The sequence below is a fragment of the Branchiostoma belcheri genome, unplaced genomic scaffold (assembly GCF_001625305.1).
Source record: "Branchiostoma belcheri isolate BF01 breed outbred unplaced genomic scaffold, Haploidv18h27 scaffold34, whole genome shotgun sequence".
Lineage (NCBI taxonomy): Eukaryota > Metazoa > Chordata > Leptocardii > Amphioxiformes > Branchiostomatidae > Branchiostoma > Branchiostoma belcheri.
The window spans coordinates 1,059,347-1,077,073 of NW_017803954.1; the positions used below are offsets into that span (position 1 = coordinate 1,059,347).

The 17,727-nt window shown below is 42.1% G+C and overlaps 2 protein-coding genes and 1 long non-coding RNA gene across 4 annotated transcripts in view; 2 read left to right on the forward strand and 1 right to left on the reverse strand.

Moving 5' to 3' along the window:
- The window catches only part of LOC109475549 (fatty acyl-CoA reductase 1-like), a 12,269-nt gene extending 2,368 nt beyond the window's left edge, over positions 1-9,901 (forward strand). For both annotated transcript variants that reach the window (XM_019776204.1, XM_019776205.1), the window contains exons 2-14: positions 2,927-3,425; positions 3,900-4,075; positions 4,329-4,401; positions 4,664-4,770; positions 5,148-5,325; positions 5,593-5,637; positions 5,831-5,949; positions 6,266-6,333; positions 6,519-6,600; positions 7,106-7,195; positions 7,430-7,559; positions 7,805-7,932; positions 8,216-9,901. In XM_019776204.1, the coding sequence (XP_019631763.1) occupies positions 3,234-3,425; positions 3,900-4,075; positions 4,329-4,401; positions 4,664-4,770; positions 5,148-5,325; positions 5,593-5,637; positions 5,831-5,949; positions 6,266-6,333; positions 6,519-6,600; positions 7,106-7,195; positions 7,430-7,559; positions 7,805-7,932; positions 8,216-8,378 (1,551 nt within the window). In that variant the 5' untranslated portion in view covers positions 2,927-3,233 and the 3' untranslated portion in view covers positions 8,379-9,901. The remainder of the gene's footprint in view (positions 1-2,926; positions 3,426-3,899; positions 4,076-4,328; positions 4,402-4,663; positions 4,771-5,147; positions 5,326-5,592; positions 5,638-5,830; positions 5,950-6,265; positions 6,334-6,518; positions 6,601-7,105; positions 7,196-7,429; positions 7,560-7,804; positions 7,933-8,215) is intronic.
- Positions 3,488-12,136, reverse strand: LOC109475553. The gene is made up of 3 exons (XR_002140553.1): positions 12,125-12,136; positions 8,183-8,184; positions 3,488-3,582 (listed from the first exon to the last, which is right to left on the reverse strand). It is a non-coding gene; the product is annotated as an uncharacterized LOC109475553 (long non-coding RNA).
- Positions 12,137-12,685: 549 nt separating this feature from the next.
- The window catches only part of LOC109475417, a 5,295-nt gene continuing 253 nt past the window's right edge, over positions 12,686-17,727 (forward strand). The window contains exons 1-10 of the mRNA XM_019776020.1: positions 12,686-12,801; positions 13,530-13,669; positions 13,845-13,974; positions 14,094-14,308; positions 14,549-14,728; positions 14,961-15,206; positions 15,417-15,839; positions 16,107-16,370; positions 16,625-16,777; positions 17,440-17,724. Coding sequence (XP_019631579.1) covers positions 12,791-12,801; positions 13,530-13,669; positions 13,845-13,974; positions 14,094-14,308; positions 14,549-14,728; positions 14,961-15,206; positions 15,417-15,839; positions 16,107-16,370; positions 16,625-16,777; positions 17,440-17,724 — 2,047 coding nt within the window. The 5' untranslated portion in view covers positions 12,686-12,790. The remainder of the gene's footprint in view (positions 12,802-13,529; positions 13,670-13,844; positions 13,975-14,093; positions 14,309-14,548; positions 14,729-14,960; positions 15,207-15,416; positions 15,840-16,106; positions 16,371-16,624; positions 16,778-17,439; positions 17,725-17,727) is intronic.

A 17,727-nucleotide genomic window follows, 5' to 3' on the forward strand; every position in this document is an offset into this window, starting at 1 on the left:
GGTCAGCATTTCTCTATATTTGTATCATTTCAAACTTTTACAACAAGACAGACAAGTACACAGAAACAATAAGGTAAGCGGGATTTCATGTTGTCTACAGCTGTGAAAATCAAGTTTTTTAGTGTGGAATTTTTGACACAGTTGTCTGGCGGATAAGTTGACTCACCGGTAGGTAATACCGCGCGGTGGTCTGTAACCGGCTAGGTTATATAATTTGGCCAGAACACGACCCTTGACCGCAAAGTATTTGCCTTAAAGTATTATCTGATCAGGTTTATTTTGTGGCGTACTGTGTGTGTTTTAGTGGCGAGACAGCAGTACCCGGGAATTGACCCGGGAAGATCTGGACCTGTGCTCGTAAGGCACGCCCCCCTCCCACTGCACCCACATGGCCTCTATAATCGACAGGGCGTGGCTATATAATTTTATGTTCGCCATGAATTATTTTCTGTGATCTCCTTTTGCGCCAATTTTGCTTATTGTCTTCTATAATTTATTGCACTTGCACAGTCCAGATCGATTTGAATTGTGCTGTCAACCACTCTTGCTTCTTCTAAACATTTTATATTGAACACACAAATTATTTATTCAATTTTATTGTGGTATCATGTAAACTTTAGGCTAGGAATAATACAAAATGGAATTCATTAATAATAAAACCATGAGGATAAAACAGAACTTATCTTACATTCCTAACATTGATACATTTCTTTTACTCTCAGGGAAACTTCTGTATAGACTTCAGGATGGGTTCCTAGTTATTGTTCAGTGGAAGGAGGTTATTACCTCTATGATATGTGAGAACAACTTCATTCAGAATTAATCTGACCTGCAGAGATCCCAGATCCCAGGTATATCCTAAAGTAATATGCCCATTTTCCTCTGAGTTTATGGTAAGACAGAATCCTGTAGCCGGGCTCGAAACTCATTTCAATAAATACAGGATTTGCCTGTCAATACCGGTAGCCATTGCCAAATTACTTTGTACAGTAATAAAGCATGAGACACATTTTTTTGACATCACATAATAAACCCATGACAGTGGCAGTTACGAAAAAGGCACACTTGGCATGAATGTTTGTTTACTGAATAATTACCAGCCCAGGTAATCTAACTACGAAAAGCCCCTGTCCCCTACAAAGTTCTATAGCAAAATCTAGTCCCCACAAACATACATGAAGTAACATTATTTCAAGCTCTGAGTAGTCATGACTCTAAATACAAGTTGCACAGTCCCAAGTTACTAGGGTAGAGAATGATGTAATATAGTACCATGTAATAGGCAAGACTCAGTCATTTTGATTTTCAAGTGAAAATATTTTGGTCCTTAGTACATGACGTACAAATCTTTATCTAATTTTGATGTATTTGACTTAACTTTTTAGGGTGATTTTTTTTGTGTCTGCAGATGGTGATATAGAAATGCATGTTGCAATATACTACATGTACTTGGTTATCAAGTTTTCCTCAGTTCTTGTAGTACTTGTTTCTCTGCTCTCTTTTCAAGTTTATGGCAGCCATTAATTTTTTAGACTTCTAGATCTGCACTGGTGCCTTTAGCATCCCATATATACAGTTACATTTATACTGTGCTGGTTATATTCAGAAACCCCTGGAAACTTATCAGTCATACTGTTTAAACACTTTGTACAAGTTATATCACCACTATCAGGGACCGGTCACCAAGGATAAAGGTGACAGGAATGAATAGTTACACTAGTACAGGCCATGTGTGCTCAGTCGCCAGGAAACCACAAAACAAACATGATCAGATTTCTCTACCTGTCCTCTGGTTGGCTTACAGTGAAACGATGTTGGTATGTCCCACAATGGGCTGACTAGGGAAGGAGTGGCTATAGTACCACACCTACACATGCCTACCCATGCACAGCTCACAACTTGTACTTGTTTTGAAACAGTCTCGGTTACAATTGTTCTGCATGGGACATTTGTGATATATAAAGTGCCTTGGAATCTACAGTATACCTCTATTTCATACCTTCCCTCCCTTAAGTAGTTGCTCTAGACTACTAGTCTAGAATATTCGGCTGTATTTGCGTCATTAGACACATTGTTTGAGCCCCTAAAGGGCACCTGATGCCCAGACAAAATTTGCCAGTAAGCAGTTCAAACAGGTTAGGTTACTATGTCATGCATTTGGTATGTGACAGTCTTTACATACCAAATGCATGTCTGCTAATTTCAGGCTGATGATTTTGTGGTGAAATGTAGTTGGTAGCCTGAAAAAAGTGATATTTACTCTCTCAGAAATTCAAGCAATACTATTGAAGTGATGTAGTGCAGAAGTGCATGGGCTACGGCCCCATATATACAAAACATGACCCAGAAAAAGCAGAAGCATGTCAGTAGTTTAATGCACCAATAGATGTTGTACCTATATTCTAGATCTAAATTTAATAATGGTAACTGCTTCTGACTTCCAAGTGTGGTCTATGGCATTCTAAAAACGGAAGCACAAGTGAAAGTGACTTAAGACTAATAAGAGTTATATTCAGGTTAACTGCTAAACAAGATGATTAAGAGGCAACAGAACAGTACATTTGCACATGGTGATCTTGTCACATGTTGACAGGCAATTAACTTTTAAGCTTGTAGCTGCTGTAGACAATGTTACTTCTTTTGCAGTGTTTTAAATTTGTGCTTGAAACCAGTCTGTGGCACTGATGCAATAATCATACAAGGGAGGCATATTAGCAGTAAAGTATATTCAATTTCCAGTGGAGAGGTCACTAAGAAAACAGCGAAAATAAAACCACTGCAAAAGTTTCTGTATTTACAGTATGTATTCTTCAGCTGGAGGTAGGAACATTATATAAGATGTGGTTAACACAGTGTGATATGCCGGCTCAGATACAATGTACCAGCATTAATTATTCATTCCCATATCTGTTTTTTTGTTCTGCAGAGAGACTGGCCATGACAAGATGACATCAGTGTCCTCACCACCCTCATAAATACACCATTCTTCACACCAGGACCACCTGTTAGCACCTGTTAACAGCACCTGTCAGAACACCTGTTACAACACCTGTCTACAAAAGAGAACTTGAACTTAAGCTTGCTGACAATCGTGTGCAGTAAACCTAAACCCTAAAGCAATATTTTTATAAACATTTATTGATAGGTATATGAAATATCTAATAGAGAGTCTATAGAATTAATGAAAATTTTGCTGGCAAGAGAAGGAATAAGTACAACGTAATACAATCAAAATGGCATCTGCTATTGCCGACTTTTACAAGGACAAGAATGTTTTCATTACTGGGGCAACAGGATTCCTGGGAAAGGTCCTTGTTGAAAAGCTGCTACGTTCCTGCCCAGAAGTGGAGGGAATTTATCTGTTGATCAGGCCAAGAGGAGACCAGACTGCCCAAGAAAGGTTGAACAAGATTATAGGCTGTAAGGTATGTTCACTCACTCACTCACTCACTATCCGTGTTTAGATTATACTGCCGGTTTCCCTGTCCCAGGGGTGGGCAGCAGTCGGCTGTTCTGGACACCACGCCTCCAGCTAGCTCTATCCTGTGGGTCTGTACTGGACAGACCACACTCCTTGATATCCTTTCAACTGGGTTTATACAATGAAAAGGTCTTGTACTTACAAATATCTGAAACATTGAGATATCAATGTATGGAGTATCATTGTGATTGTGTGGTACAGGTTTGAAGTTGTGTATTCATTTTGTTTGCACAAATCATATAACTAGTTTTTATGTCAATTGTAGAACAGTTTAATCTCCAAAAATCCTGAGCTTCTTTATTTACTTACATTTAAGTAATGAATTAAGACTTCCCCAGTGACCACTACAGACAGAAACATGCAGCACATGGTGTACATATTTGTTTTTGCTAAATTTGTGTTTGTATTTTTTTTCCAGCTCTTTGACAAAGTTCGCCATGAACAGCCATCCTTCCACCACAAGCTGCACGCCATCCCAGGAGACATGTGTGAACCCGCCTTAGGCATCAGCCAATCAGACGTAGACATGCTGGTGTCGAAAATCCACATCCTCTTCCACTCTGCAGCGACAGTTAGATTTGATGACCCTCTAAAGTAAGCTAATTACATGTCCCATCCAACATGCTTGTTCTATAACCCAACTCTGATCAGAACTGTGTACTCATTATGGTCCAAACAGCCTATTGGCTGAAATGCCTCCTTGAAAAACGACCTGCACATAAATGCTGCACACCTCAATCCTTTTGCAACTGTATCTGTACCATCATAACATCAGGTTGGGATCCAAAGTGGTGTTTGTAGATGCCATATGTTACAAATGAGTGATGATTTTTGATCCCCCTTTCAGACCCTCCATGCAGCTGAATGTTGTAGGGACACAGTACGTCATCGCCTTGTGCCACAAACTCAAACACCTTCAGGTTAGAACAAACATCTTTCATTATTGACTATGGGTTTCCTGAGTTAATCCACTGGACAGTTTTGTTTTTTGGATTAAAGGAGCACTAAAGTTTGGAAATGGTCCTCGTAAGACAGCTAGATAACAATTGGATATAAGCAAGTGCTAGAAATCCTGCTTCTGGATCTGTTGTTTTTGGATTTGAATCTAGCTGATAATGTTTGTAGCAAATGATGTTGTCACTGTTACTGCCCAGAACTCAAGTAAGTGTGTTCCTACTACAGGCTTTTGTGCATGTGTCAACTGCCTACGCCAACTGTGACAGGGCTTACATTGAAGAGGTTATCTACCCGCCCCCTGTGCAGCCTCAGAAGCTGATTGATGCCCTAGAGTAAGTACTAAGTACAGAAATTGTCAATGAAGAGTATAATGTAGCTGGTTTCCTTCAAATCCTGTCTGTATGCTGCTATATATGCTAGTTTGCTAATGTGAAATTACAGTTGTATAGCACAGTTTCTTTGAGAAGAGGGTTACCTGCGTAACAGTATCCTATAGCTATAGGGGCACTTTTTGCATTTACTTCTGTGCTGGTTTTGTAGTATGAGGGAAAAGGTTTTCGCAGTGATCACAAGCCCAATATGTGGTGTCATGATTTCACATTCAGAGAACACTGGGAAAACTGAGAATAAAACTGCGAAAGGAGATGCATTCACAGTATTCCACAGCTGTGAGTTTGAAGCTCACCAACGTGGTGCTATGTTTCTGTAGATGGATGGATGACTCCATGGTGACTAAGTTGACTCCAGACCTGATAGGTAAAAGACCCAACACCTACACCTTCACTAAGGCCTGCGCGGAGTACGTACTGACCCAGGAGGCAGCTGACCTGCCCCTGGCCATCGTCAGGCCTTCTATCATCGGTGCCTCCTGGAGAGAACCTCTGATGGTACGTACACTGTATCGGGAGGGATCAGTTATTGGTGCAAATCAGTATGACAGTCTGTGAACATTACTGAATTACATTGACTACATTACTCAAGGTCTGATAGTTGTCAGTTAAAACATTACCATCACAAATTTGAGAGAAAGCTCACATCATACATTCTTTGTAGCACAGTGATGGATTTGATATATGGTGTATGTCTATTTTGAAATACTCCTGTTTAGACTGAATGTGTCAGTAAAAAAATCACATTTTGGGATTCCCCTATAGGGCTGGTGTGACAACTTCAATGGACCTAGTGGGCTGTTTGTTGCTGTGAGTATGCTCTTACTTTATAGCTATAGCTTCATGTTCAACATCAGTAGCATGGGGCATTTTGATCAGATGAATTTTACATTTCTTTTTTTTTTTTTTGCAGCATTTATCCTACTGTGTCAACAACCATTTTGGAATTATGCATTGATTTGCCCTGCTGTATCACCTACCCTTTATTTACTTTCATCTGCAGGCAGGAAAGGGCTTGCTGCGGACCATGCGGGGAGAGTATAACGCTTATGCTGATATCATACCAGTAGATCTGCCTGCCAACCTCATGATTGCTGTAGCCTGGGACACTGCTGTCTCCAGGTGGGATTCTCACCATCTTTACAAATGACAACAACAAGAAACTCACAAACATCTTAAGCTTAATTCATTTGTATCTTAGAAGAATGACCCTTGGGGGTGACTGGTAAAAGGAAAAACACAATTTTCAAGCTTCCAGACATTTTTAACTCCTTGTGGGATGTCACAGGATTCTACATGTAACTGGAGTCATCTGTCTTAAATTCTTGCAAAAGTGAACAGAAAAAATTAGGTAACTGTTGTTTGTTTTTGTTTTGGAGTGAAGTTTGTAATAATGGACCAGGACCCAAAGATGAAGTTTGTTGCATGTGTTTTTCAGGCCAGAGAACATCCCTGTGTACAATTCCACATCAGGGGGTGTCAACCCCTTCAGATGGGGAGAGATTGGTAAGTCCTGTCATGTACATGTACATATTAGTGATTGTGTTAAAGCAAGAAAATTGGTACCCTGTATATGATTGATTTTTTGCAACTGTTATCACTTTGGTAATGCTGTTTACTTCTTGGCTGTGTATTTTGTAGTCTTGTATAATCTGTGATTTTACTTATTAAAAGTGTTATCTTCCACACAGAGGGCATGTTGATCAGCATCTTCAAGAAATACCCTCTTGACAAGCCTTTCAGGAGACCCAACTGTGCACTTGCCAGTAACAGGTCAGTTTGATTGTAGCTGTTGTAGTATAACAAGAAGGTTGTACTGCAATCCAGTTTTTCATGGCAAGAATATCAGAAGTCGTAAAGTACAAAGTAGTTGGAGATGAAAAGTGAAGTTGCTGTGACCTTTTATCATGTCTTCTGACACAAATTAGAAAAAAGATTGTGCAACCAATTTTGATTATATTTGGCGAGATTTTATATGGAAAAACATTATGTTGTCATGATGTTCAAATAAATCTTTTAAAAATTTTTAAGGAAAGGGTCCATCTTCTGTAGCCTGGGTGCCAGACCAATTTTTCGGTCGGGAGTATGACTATGTGAGCACCGGTATACAAATAGAATGGCTCCAAAGCTATGTCTTTCCCTGCTACCATTACCAACTTTACCACCCCACAGTGCCACCCTTTTATCAGCACTTGTTTTATCATGTTATAGGGTTGTCTTTGATAACTTGAGAAACAATAATTAACAATAAACTTTTGTTTTGCAATATTTTCTCTAGCTTCATGTACCAGTACTGGCAAATCGTCAGCCACAAGGGTCCAGCATACCTGTATGATATCTGGCTCAGGATGATTGGACAGAAACCCAGGTCAGTATGACATGTTTTTCTTCTGTGTTACCTATAAACTTTTTGTCTGACATTCTTATTTTCATAGCCACTAGGAATTGACTAATGTATATCCAGCCATGTTTGCCATTTGTTGTGGTTTCTGCCCCTGTAAAAGGCAACCACATAGCACCAAATTTGTTCTCCTTTCAGAACACATAATTTGGTTCATTTACCTGACAGCAAAAAAAGACAGATTGTTTCCTTTTATTGCAGGATTGTGAAGATGTATAACAAGTTGGAGAAGGCCCTCCAGAGCATGGAGTACTTCACCCTGCACCACTGGGAGTGGAGCCATGCTAACGTAGATGCACTCATGGCCAAGATGGGGGAGGAAGACAAGAAGGTATCTCACCCAGTGAAATACTGGCTACATATGCACCTCATTTTAACTGGAGCTGTGCACCTAATTAACTGTGGTGCACCAGTACACCTACATGTAAATATTTCCGTAGGGTTATGCACAGTAAGGGTACTATAGTACACTAGTATGCAGAATCTTTTTGACGTTAAAATAACAATTCATCCCTGCAATCTAATCCCTGTGGTATCAGACTGTTTGTACTGAGGCATTTCCCTAACACTTTGCAGATCTTCAAGTTTGACTGCCGTGGCCTCCACTGGCCGACCTATATGGAGAACTACGTCCTGGGCACCAAGAAGTATGTGCTGAAGGAGGACATGGACCAGCTCCCTCTAGCAAAGGCACATCTCAACAAGTAAGCCATATGTACATGTACACACATTGTACATGTGACGCATCATACAGCAGCTGAGCTGTCACTTGTTATAAAGAGTAGGGGTCGTTCCATGTGTGAGTGGTTCAGACCTTACAGTTAGGTCTCTTGGTTACCTCTTGAAAAGGCGATAGTCACTTGTTATGTCCATCCTGCCACAGATGTGGTAAATTTCAATAAATAAATAATTACATATTAAGTAGATAAATGAACACAAATCTGAGTAAGCTACTTCTTCAAGCCATGATTTTGAACTTCCCCCCAGGCTCCGTAACATCCGCTGGGGCTTCAACACCATCCTGATCGTGCTGTTCTGGCGAGTGTTGATCGCGCGGACGAAGATCGCTCGGAACATCTGGCACCTGGTGGTCAGCCTCTGCTTCAAGTTCCTCCATTACTTACGCATCTCTAGCACACAGGGGCCATAGGGAGTTCACAGATTAGGAATAGGAGGGGTCAATGTTCTAAGGTCAATGCCAACTACAACTGCCTTAAATCGTCATATTTAGAATATGGACATGATGTCAAATTGCTGGATACCTTTTCTCTACTGTAGCTTCTCATGATACTGTAACTGATTTCTGTTAACTACATGAAGGTCAGAGATCTTTAGATTTGACCCAAAATTGTTTGTTTAACCAGTAATAGTAGGCCAGTATATTAGGGTACTCTCCAGTAGCTTACTTTGTTTTCAGATAGCTTAAAGCAAATTGAAAAGTCTTTGTTGTTTCAGCTCTTTGTGTTGTGTCAACAAAGTGTATGTTGAAAAAATATTAATTTTGATACATTTTTTTTACATTTTTTTTGCATTGGTAACATAATGGCATTAGGAATTACAAAACGAGTTTAGAATTTTTAAAAAGAGGGTAGAATATAATGGCTAGAGCCAGTAGTAGAGGTAACAATCTCCTAAAGGCAGCCATACAATGTCAGGTTGCCAAAGAATACATAAAACACAGAATGACATGAAGACCTGTTCTGTTCAACAAGATTGAGATGTGCATGGTGGGCTGAAGTGTATGCCCATTGGCAGTTATACCAGTTGACCATAATCTTTTCAAGACCACTATTCCAACCTCCACATGCAGTCTGGCGGCACATGTAACTTAGGTGTATTCTCACATGCGTAAAGAGTACTAAAGACTATTGCCTACAAGCACAAGACTACATGATACCTATATAAACCAATTAATTATGATATGTGGAGGGTTGGATCACCCTAATGTAGCTAATGAACTGGTGCAACAATTTTGTTTAAATTAGCTTTTCTAATGAATTTTGTATCTCGCACAATACAGTGTGCAGTCTCTATGCAACTCACCACATGGAAACATAGAGCAGTAGGCTGTAGATAGGAAACCACGTATTGTACATATTACAGAGGAATGGTTTCTGACAAACACAACATCTCATTCCAGTGTCTGACGATAACAAGTAATGTCAGTCATTTTAATGCAGTACACCAAGAATGTGTTGAGTCTGTCGACAGTTGTGCATTAGCTGTATCATGGAATCATTTATAATGCAATCATCTAACTTTCCTTTACCATCCTTTACCAATTTTATTCTTCTGTCTTTCATCTCATTCCTACCATTAAGTCTGATGAACACATTCTACATCTCCACTCTAAATATATCCCATAAAAACTTGATCCAAGTCACTTCATAGTTTGAAAGTTTCCATTCCAAACTACTTGTAGCACCTCTGACTTTTTGTAGCTCAAATTTGTGCCATTAAAACCAGACTTCAAACCTCTAACATGAAAATAAGCAGGTGTGAGGGGGGTGTTACATGTTGACTATAGGTACATGCACTCCTGATAGTTACAAAAAATGCTTGTGCTAAGGAAATATAGGGTAACACACAACTGCCTGAGAATGCTTGCTGCTTTGTGGTATAATGAACTGCAATATGTCAATTGCACTGAATAAATTTTCCACCTTTGCCGTATGACAGTTCTCTTGAGTACTGAAATTGAATTTATATATCTCCTTACATTATATATGAAGTAGAAATGAGCAGGTTGCTTTAGTGATCTCCTGATCTGTGAATCAAGCATTATGTGACACTATTATGTACATCTCAGCTTGATCATTTGATTCTGAACTGTACATAATGTAGTAGTCTACAGCCATTTTACCGGATTCAAATTACCTGTTGGGTCAGCACTCGTATGAGGACTTCCCAATGCAATGGTCTTAATACGTCCAATTAGTTTACAGCAATTATCTTAAATCGCCTGACAACAGCTCTCCAGAACGATCGATAGTAGGAGCAGTTTCAAATGTTATCGCGCGCATTTACGTACACAATTTACATTAACAAGCTACAAGTAAGAATCGCCGGTAGACCAGGTTGGAATGGGTATACTAGTATATGTTATATGTATATACATTGTACTAGAATTTGATTTCAGAAATTAGAAATGAGCATTCATAGAAAATATAGGAATATCACTGGGGGGCATTGGAGAAGCAAAAATCGTGTAGCGTAGATGCATCGATATATTAGCTATAGAACCAAATGGGTTCTATGGGTGTTCCTTTTTTCAAGACTTGGTGCTGAAACGCCATTAAAGCTTTCGTGTCGATCAGAGACAGTCCGTGGACCTGACGTCATCGTATGTCCTTACGTTGGTTCCAGGAACTCCACCTGATTGGTCACCCTTACACCTTGATTTTAGTGAAGAATAATCAGTAATTTTTGTGGTGAAGGAGTCTTCAATGATGGAGTCTTCAATCCATTAGGTTTTATATAGTCTTCACCATCGAAATCTTTTAATTCGCAGTCACTTCCAATTTACTTCCCGCAGAAGTAGGTCACAACTCACAATGGTTGCCAGCAGTAACCGTCCCAAGAAAACATCACTGATTTGTTGGGCGGAGACTCTCAATACACTGATACATATGAATGCGTCGTTATACCCTAAAATAAGACCAATTACCTTGTAATTATAGATTAAATACGAAACAATAGCATATTTATAGCATCATCTTATCAACTGGGTGCCGGTGTGATTTTTGTTCGTCACAAACCTACGTCATAATTTGGGTGCCCACGGGGACCTGACGATGTGTCTGAATAGGATGAAACAATGCTTGGGCTCTCTGGAGGAAGGAAATCAATTACAGTGTTAAATTGGTTTCTGACCACACCAGGCAAAACCTTATCTCCAAGCAGTATCAAAGATAGTATCAAATTCTAATACGCCACTAGTTTGAATGGCGGAAAAAAATTCCTGTAAAAAAACACCACACAGTGCACAATTTCCGTCGTATATGTACTATAAGATGCCCCAAAACACGTCAAAAATAAGCATATCAGCCGAACCTCTGTCTGTAGAGGAGGCAAAACTTCCAAACCCATGACGTATATGTACCGTCATGCCTTGTGTGTAAAACCAAAATAAAAACGGACGGCGACGAATTCAAACACGTCATAGATTCGGGTCAGTGATGAAGAAGTAAAGGAACAGTTGGAGCCTAATCAGGCGTGACTGGTCACGATGTGGAGATGCGGACAGTGTCCAGTGACGTGCCCTGATGTTTCTACCACAAATACACACAATAGATGACGCGTCTCTAGATCTTACGTGCATGACTTGGTTTCCTTGGCGTGCCTAACTCTTGACCAGTCTCAGAAGGGTCCGATAGGACGCAGTAACTGAGAATCACCTGTCGCCAGGTGTGTGTTTTCTCTGGTCCTGGGACAGACCAGGGGCTTCCGGGGTCGATCAGTCGACTTTCCTATGCCTTCCCTCTCCTTCTGTAGAAACTTGTAGCACTGTCCATACCGTAGCCTTTCTGAAGAGCTTGAAGGCTGCTAAAGTTTCTGATATATAAGATTTCAAAAATATGAAATGAACACTTAAGGAAGATAAAGATACTTAGTACTTGAACCAGGCTATCAATAGATACGATTCATTCTACACTTCCACCGCTGAGGAGGATAGGAGAAACGAAAACCGTGTAGCTGTTTCATCTAATTTCTTTCTTATTCGAAGCCTATGCTTTCTCAGAATGATGTCCTTTTTTTAGAACTCTGACACTTTGTTTTGTAACCCCACTAAATCTTCCGTGCCAACCAGAGATGGTACATGTGACGTCATTGTATGTCATTGTGTTGTTGTGTTGGTATCAGGATGTGCACCTAGCTAGTCACTCCGAGTTCCACTCTGTTTAGTAAATTTTGGTGGAGAGTAAACAGTGACTTCTAAGAAGGAGTCTTCAATGCAGTAGTCTAGTACGTACAGTCCTGACTGGCTATTCTTCATTAGTTTTTTAGTTTCTTCACTCTCGACATCTTCCGATTCACAAGACTTTCACTTCCTACTTCCAAGTTCCAACTGTAATTATACATCCCAAGAAAACATCGCTGATTTGTTGGGCGGACACTCTCACTGAATATGAATGCGTCCTTATACACTGAAATAACACCAATTAGCTTGTAATTATGGATTAAATACAAAACAATAGCACTATCTTATCAGCTGGGTGGGCGTGATTTTTGTTCGTCACAAACCCACGTCATAATTTGGGGGCGCGTGGGGACCTGGCGATGCACCTGAATAGGATAAAACAAAGCTTTGGCTCCCTGGAGCATGCGGGCTTTCCCCGAAGAGACGTTTTGGTCAAGTATTTCTGGTTACGTTGATGACGTCAAAGGCGAGGGAAGTAGTCTTGGTGACTCGTGCTGATGCTCGGACAATGGGAGTTGGGATTATAAAATGGGCGCTCGGTGCAGGAGATCTTCAGAAAGACAGGTGTATCGGAAGAGAGACCATCAAGATTCTGCGACGGCACATCCCACCATCGGACCTGCTACTCAGCTGTGGACATCATGCATGCAAGGTAAGTTTTCTTTCTCCTTTCTCGTGATTTATAGCTTCGATTTTTTTTAATCTTCCGGAGTTGTCTAAAAGTTCTGTGTGCTTGCATAAGGACAGCATGTTTCAGCCACAAACTTTATTTTTGTGAAGAAAAAAATGAGGGCAGTGTTAATGCCACTGCAACCAGGTTGAAATTTGACGCCGTGACAGGAGCTTGTTCATGAAATATGAAACCGACCAAAATCGCGCTTCCATTTATAAATCATTTTGCGATATTGCCTTTTCTGTGTTACAATCAGTTTTGTACACTAGATTGTGGTACCGAAATGAAAGGAAACGCTATACGTTAATTTGGAAACACACATGTTCTGGCGGTTAAAATAGACAAACCTGCTCTGTCAGAAAGTGACATGGGAGTGGAGCAAACCAATCTATAGTTGTTAATTCTCGTTAACTTGATTATCGTCAGGTTGCGGGAACGCAGGTGAAACTAACAAAGTGATGTCACACCTGGGTGACGAGTGCCTCGTGAGCTGATGTTCTGGATCCAGTACTGGTCTAAAGCTAGAGATATCAAAATAGCTACACACAGCTGTAGTGTAGTCAGTGTTATTTACTCGGAACCTCAGCCAAACGAACCTGTCAGTTCGTTCTGTTGCTTTCTGTAGCAGATTTCGGTGATCACGTACCCTACAGCGAACACTTATTCATTTAATGAGAAAACGCTGACGACATGTCGCTTCCCTCCAGATTGTTCCAGATACTACTTCTAATATCTGCCGTGGCGCCATGGACGGTTGTCGCCCGGAGTCCTACAGACGAAGAACTACAGAGGGTGATCACGTTGGCCAAGGCAAACCTGGAACAAAGAACGAAAGCCTTATTCGGAGGTAGGAGCAAAAGCCTTACTCTGGCCAGCGTGCATACACGCTGAATTTACATGTAAACGGAGGAAACATGTAAGCATTTTCTGCAAAAAAAATATCCCTCTCCATTCGTCAACAACGTTACTGTTGGTACTAACTGTGTCCCTGAATACTAAGTGTTGTTTTTTTACCGTTGAAGGTGACACTCTCCGTACGGAGTCCAGGACGCAACACAAACTGAGAGTTGTCCACAATTCCACACCCATGTCCGTGGAGCTCAGTCAGTGTGCTTGGGTCCTCGAGGATGTGGCAGAGCAATTCATGAGCAGGTAAATAAGATTCCTCATATCTTCTAGTTTTTCATTGCCATATTTGTGTAATGTTCGCATGCATTTATCGTGATCTCATGTACAGCATCTGACAAAAGTTGTCGTTCCCATTGTTTCAGCCAATACAATATGAGTTTTGAGGCACTAACCAAGGTCGCCTCGACAAACTTGACGAGTATATGTGACGTCACATCGATGAAGCCAATCACCTGCGACCCGCCAGGTATTCCCGAGTTCCGCTCCGCAGACGGCCGTTGTAACAACAGGGTTCACCCCCTCTGGGGAAGTGCAGAACAGCCCCAGAAGAGACTGCTTCCGTCAGAGTATAGCGATGGTATGTGGCAGTGTTTGGAATGGATTTTTCATTGGCAGGACAATACATAAGCATATATTTATAGAGAGAGATGTCTGCAATGACTTGCCACTGTAACAATAATTACTTCAAGTTACTTCATCGTCACTTGTATTTCCACTTCCACTGTCACTTCCCACTGGTGGTCAAATACAAATAATTACTCAAATATTGTGAGTAAAAACAGTTTAAACATCTGATGTGTTCACCATGTGTTCTCAGGGTTCAAGATACCCCGTACGACTGCCCAGAACGGCGCCCCCCTCCCCAGCGCGAGGCTTGTCAGTTCCACTCTGCACGAGGACTTCAGGAAAACCAGCTCTGTCAACACGTACATGGTCATGCAGTTCGGCCAGTTCCTGGACCACGACATCACGCTGACTCCAAACTTCCAAGAGGAAGGTGAGACATCTTCATCACTCCCAGGTTACAAAATACAAGAGCGAAATATCCACAACACGTAACGTTATTCAAAATGCTTCATATTTGCTCTAAAGCGGAGTACGAAATTGTACAATACAAAATTAATAGTCATGAATTCCATTCGACACGTTACGAGGCTACCTGGGAGATTATATTTACATTGCACAAGTCTGCCTAAAAGATGATGATCATGACGCTCTTCCGCTTCCAGGTCTGGTGTGTGAATGTGACTCCCAGGACGACCGTTGCTTCAACATTCCCATTTCCACCGATGACGAGGACTTCAGCAGTGCGTCGTGTATACCGTTCGCCCGCTCGCGATCCAGTCCGAACGAAGGGTGCCGTATGGGTCCGCGGCAACAGGTCAACCAGATCACCGCCTTCGTAGACGCCTCCAATGTCTACGGCTCTTCTGAAGAAGAGATGGAAGCGCTTAGAGATATGGAGAAGCCTGAAGGTAAGGCAACTGTTTGATCTACTGCACTATGACCACTATTTGCGATTTGGTCTTCCAAAATTGATCAAAGGCCCACCTGTAAGACTGTAGGGCGAACCTTGAAGATTTAAACGCCAGTGCATGGAAAGGTAAATGTAAAGGCCAGAAAAGAAGACAGACAAGTGTGAACTTTTGGTCTGATGTTTCATCTTCTTTTTTTTTTCTTTTCAGAAATGCGCGGCCCTAACCTTGCCCTGGGGCGCCCCACGCAGCAGTCCAGTCTAGGGTTCGGCGGCGTCCCGGAACGCGCTGTGGACGGCGACACGAACGGCGTGTACAGCTCCAGGTCCTGCACCCACACAATAAAGGACATCAACAACTGGTGGTACGTCGATCTGGGAAGCTCACACTACATCGACGAGGTCGTCATCTTCAATCGCCAGGACTGCTGCTCGGAACGGCTGAACTCCTTCCGGCTTCACGTGGGGGACTCGACTGTCGTGGCGTCCAACCCGTCGTGCGGCGGGGACCACGTGGTGACCAGGGGGCAGGAAACTGTCACCGTGGACTGCGGCGGTCGTCAGGGCCGCTATGTTGGAGTCTTCCTGCCGACCCTAGAGCCCCTCACACTGTGTGAAGTACAGGTGTATGAAGGTACGGATCTGGCTCATTGTATTCCCTTAACCAACTTATCAACTGGCTTTCCTGAGCATCAAACATCCCTGGTCTCATTTCAACATTGGACATAGAGTGATGATCATATGTAGGTTAAGACTTTTAACCAGTGACAGTTCTTAGAACTGTGTCATAGAACTTACATTAGCACAATATCGGCGATGTCATTTCAACCTGTTTACTAATTCTGTGACCAATTCAAATAAAGCTGGATTATTAATATATTTCTTGTTTCCCCCCACGCAGCCCAGGGGATGTGTCCTCCAGGCTACACCAGACACAGGCGAAGCTGTTTCAAGGCTACCCAAACGGCAAAGGACTTTGACTCGGCGGCGGCCAGCTGTGCGGAAGATGGCGGGATCCTCGCCACGCCCAAAGACAACGACACCAACACGTTTCTGGTGGACCTGAAGAACCAGGTGTCCACAGAAGTCCCGTTCTGGCTCGGCCTGAGCGACAGACACGTGGAGGGAGAATGGCGGTGGGAAGACGGGACAATCCTTCAAGATGGTACGGGCTATTTGTATGGGATATATAGTTACTACTGTATTCATATATGTCATATATCATTTCAATGTAAGTAAAAGCTACAGCGCATAAGAAATGAAGACAGTGAAGTGAGAGACACAATCACAGGAGACATGTACAGTAGACTTATTTATATGGTCTTGCGTTTTAGCCCTAACAGATTGTTCCCCATAATTCAGCCTTAAGCCTACTTACCCAATGATAATGATGATACTAATAAAATTAATAATTTCCAGGTGACTTCACGAACTGGCTGCCGGGAGAGCCTGAGATATCCGGGAGGGAGGACTGCGTGAACTTCCTGGCAGGGACGGGCGCCGAGTGGAACGACGTGCCCTGCCGGAGACGCCGGGGATACATCTGCCAAGCCGGCATGATTTCACAGTCTCGTAAGTCACGATATCCCTGAATATATGTAGCAACGTTTCCTCTTGTCATCAACCTGCCCTCTCCAATGCACATACATGTAGTTACACATGCCCGTAGCCAGGGGGGGTTCGGGGGTTCGGAAGAACCCCCCCACCACATTTTATGTAAAGGTCCACTTTTTGGTCCACATTTTAATAATCTTTTTATGTACAGGTCCAACATTTTTCTTGAAAAGATGGACTGGAATCGTAGAAAAACTGCTACCTTTGTCATTGAATCAAAATTTATCTCTGATTTTTTCTTGGAAATCCTCTCAAAAATGTACGAAATGCCATTTTAGAAGGTTCATTTTTCAAAATTTTCCGGGGGAGCATGCCCCCGGACTTCCCTAGGAACCTCGCGCCTACGGCGCTCGAGGTCCCCTCAAGCAGTGGGACGAACCCCCCCATTCAAAATCCTGGCTACGGGTATGTTACAGTAGCAGCTTCCTTAGCAAAACGTAAGAGGAAGGTAAAAATGTCTAATTCTCAATTCTTACGTTTTTCTACCCTAAAATGTACATCATAGTGACTATATTTGAATAGAAATACAATAACATTCTATTTTGTTGACAACTCATTTTGCCTTGTTCTGTGGAACTAGAAAACGAAGTAATAATAAACCCCTGTTTTTCTCTCGGCAGCCCGTGGTCTACTCAAGTCCCGGCCTAACCCTACAGACTCTGAGAAGAAGGAGCTGTTACCAGGCGCCATAGCGGAGGAGTTTGAGATGGGGTGTCCTGAGCACGAGTCTCCGGGGGAGGAGACCTGTTCTCAGGCGGGGGATGTCCGCGTGAACGAACAGCCTGGTCTGACGTCCATGCACACCGTCTTCCTCCGGGAACACAACCGGATAGCCAGGCAACTCTCCGTCCTCAACCCGCTCTGGAACAACGACCGCGTCTTCTTAGAAACCAGAAAGATCGTCGGCG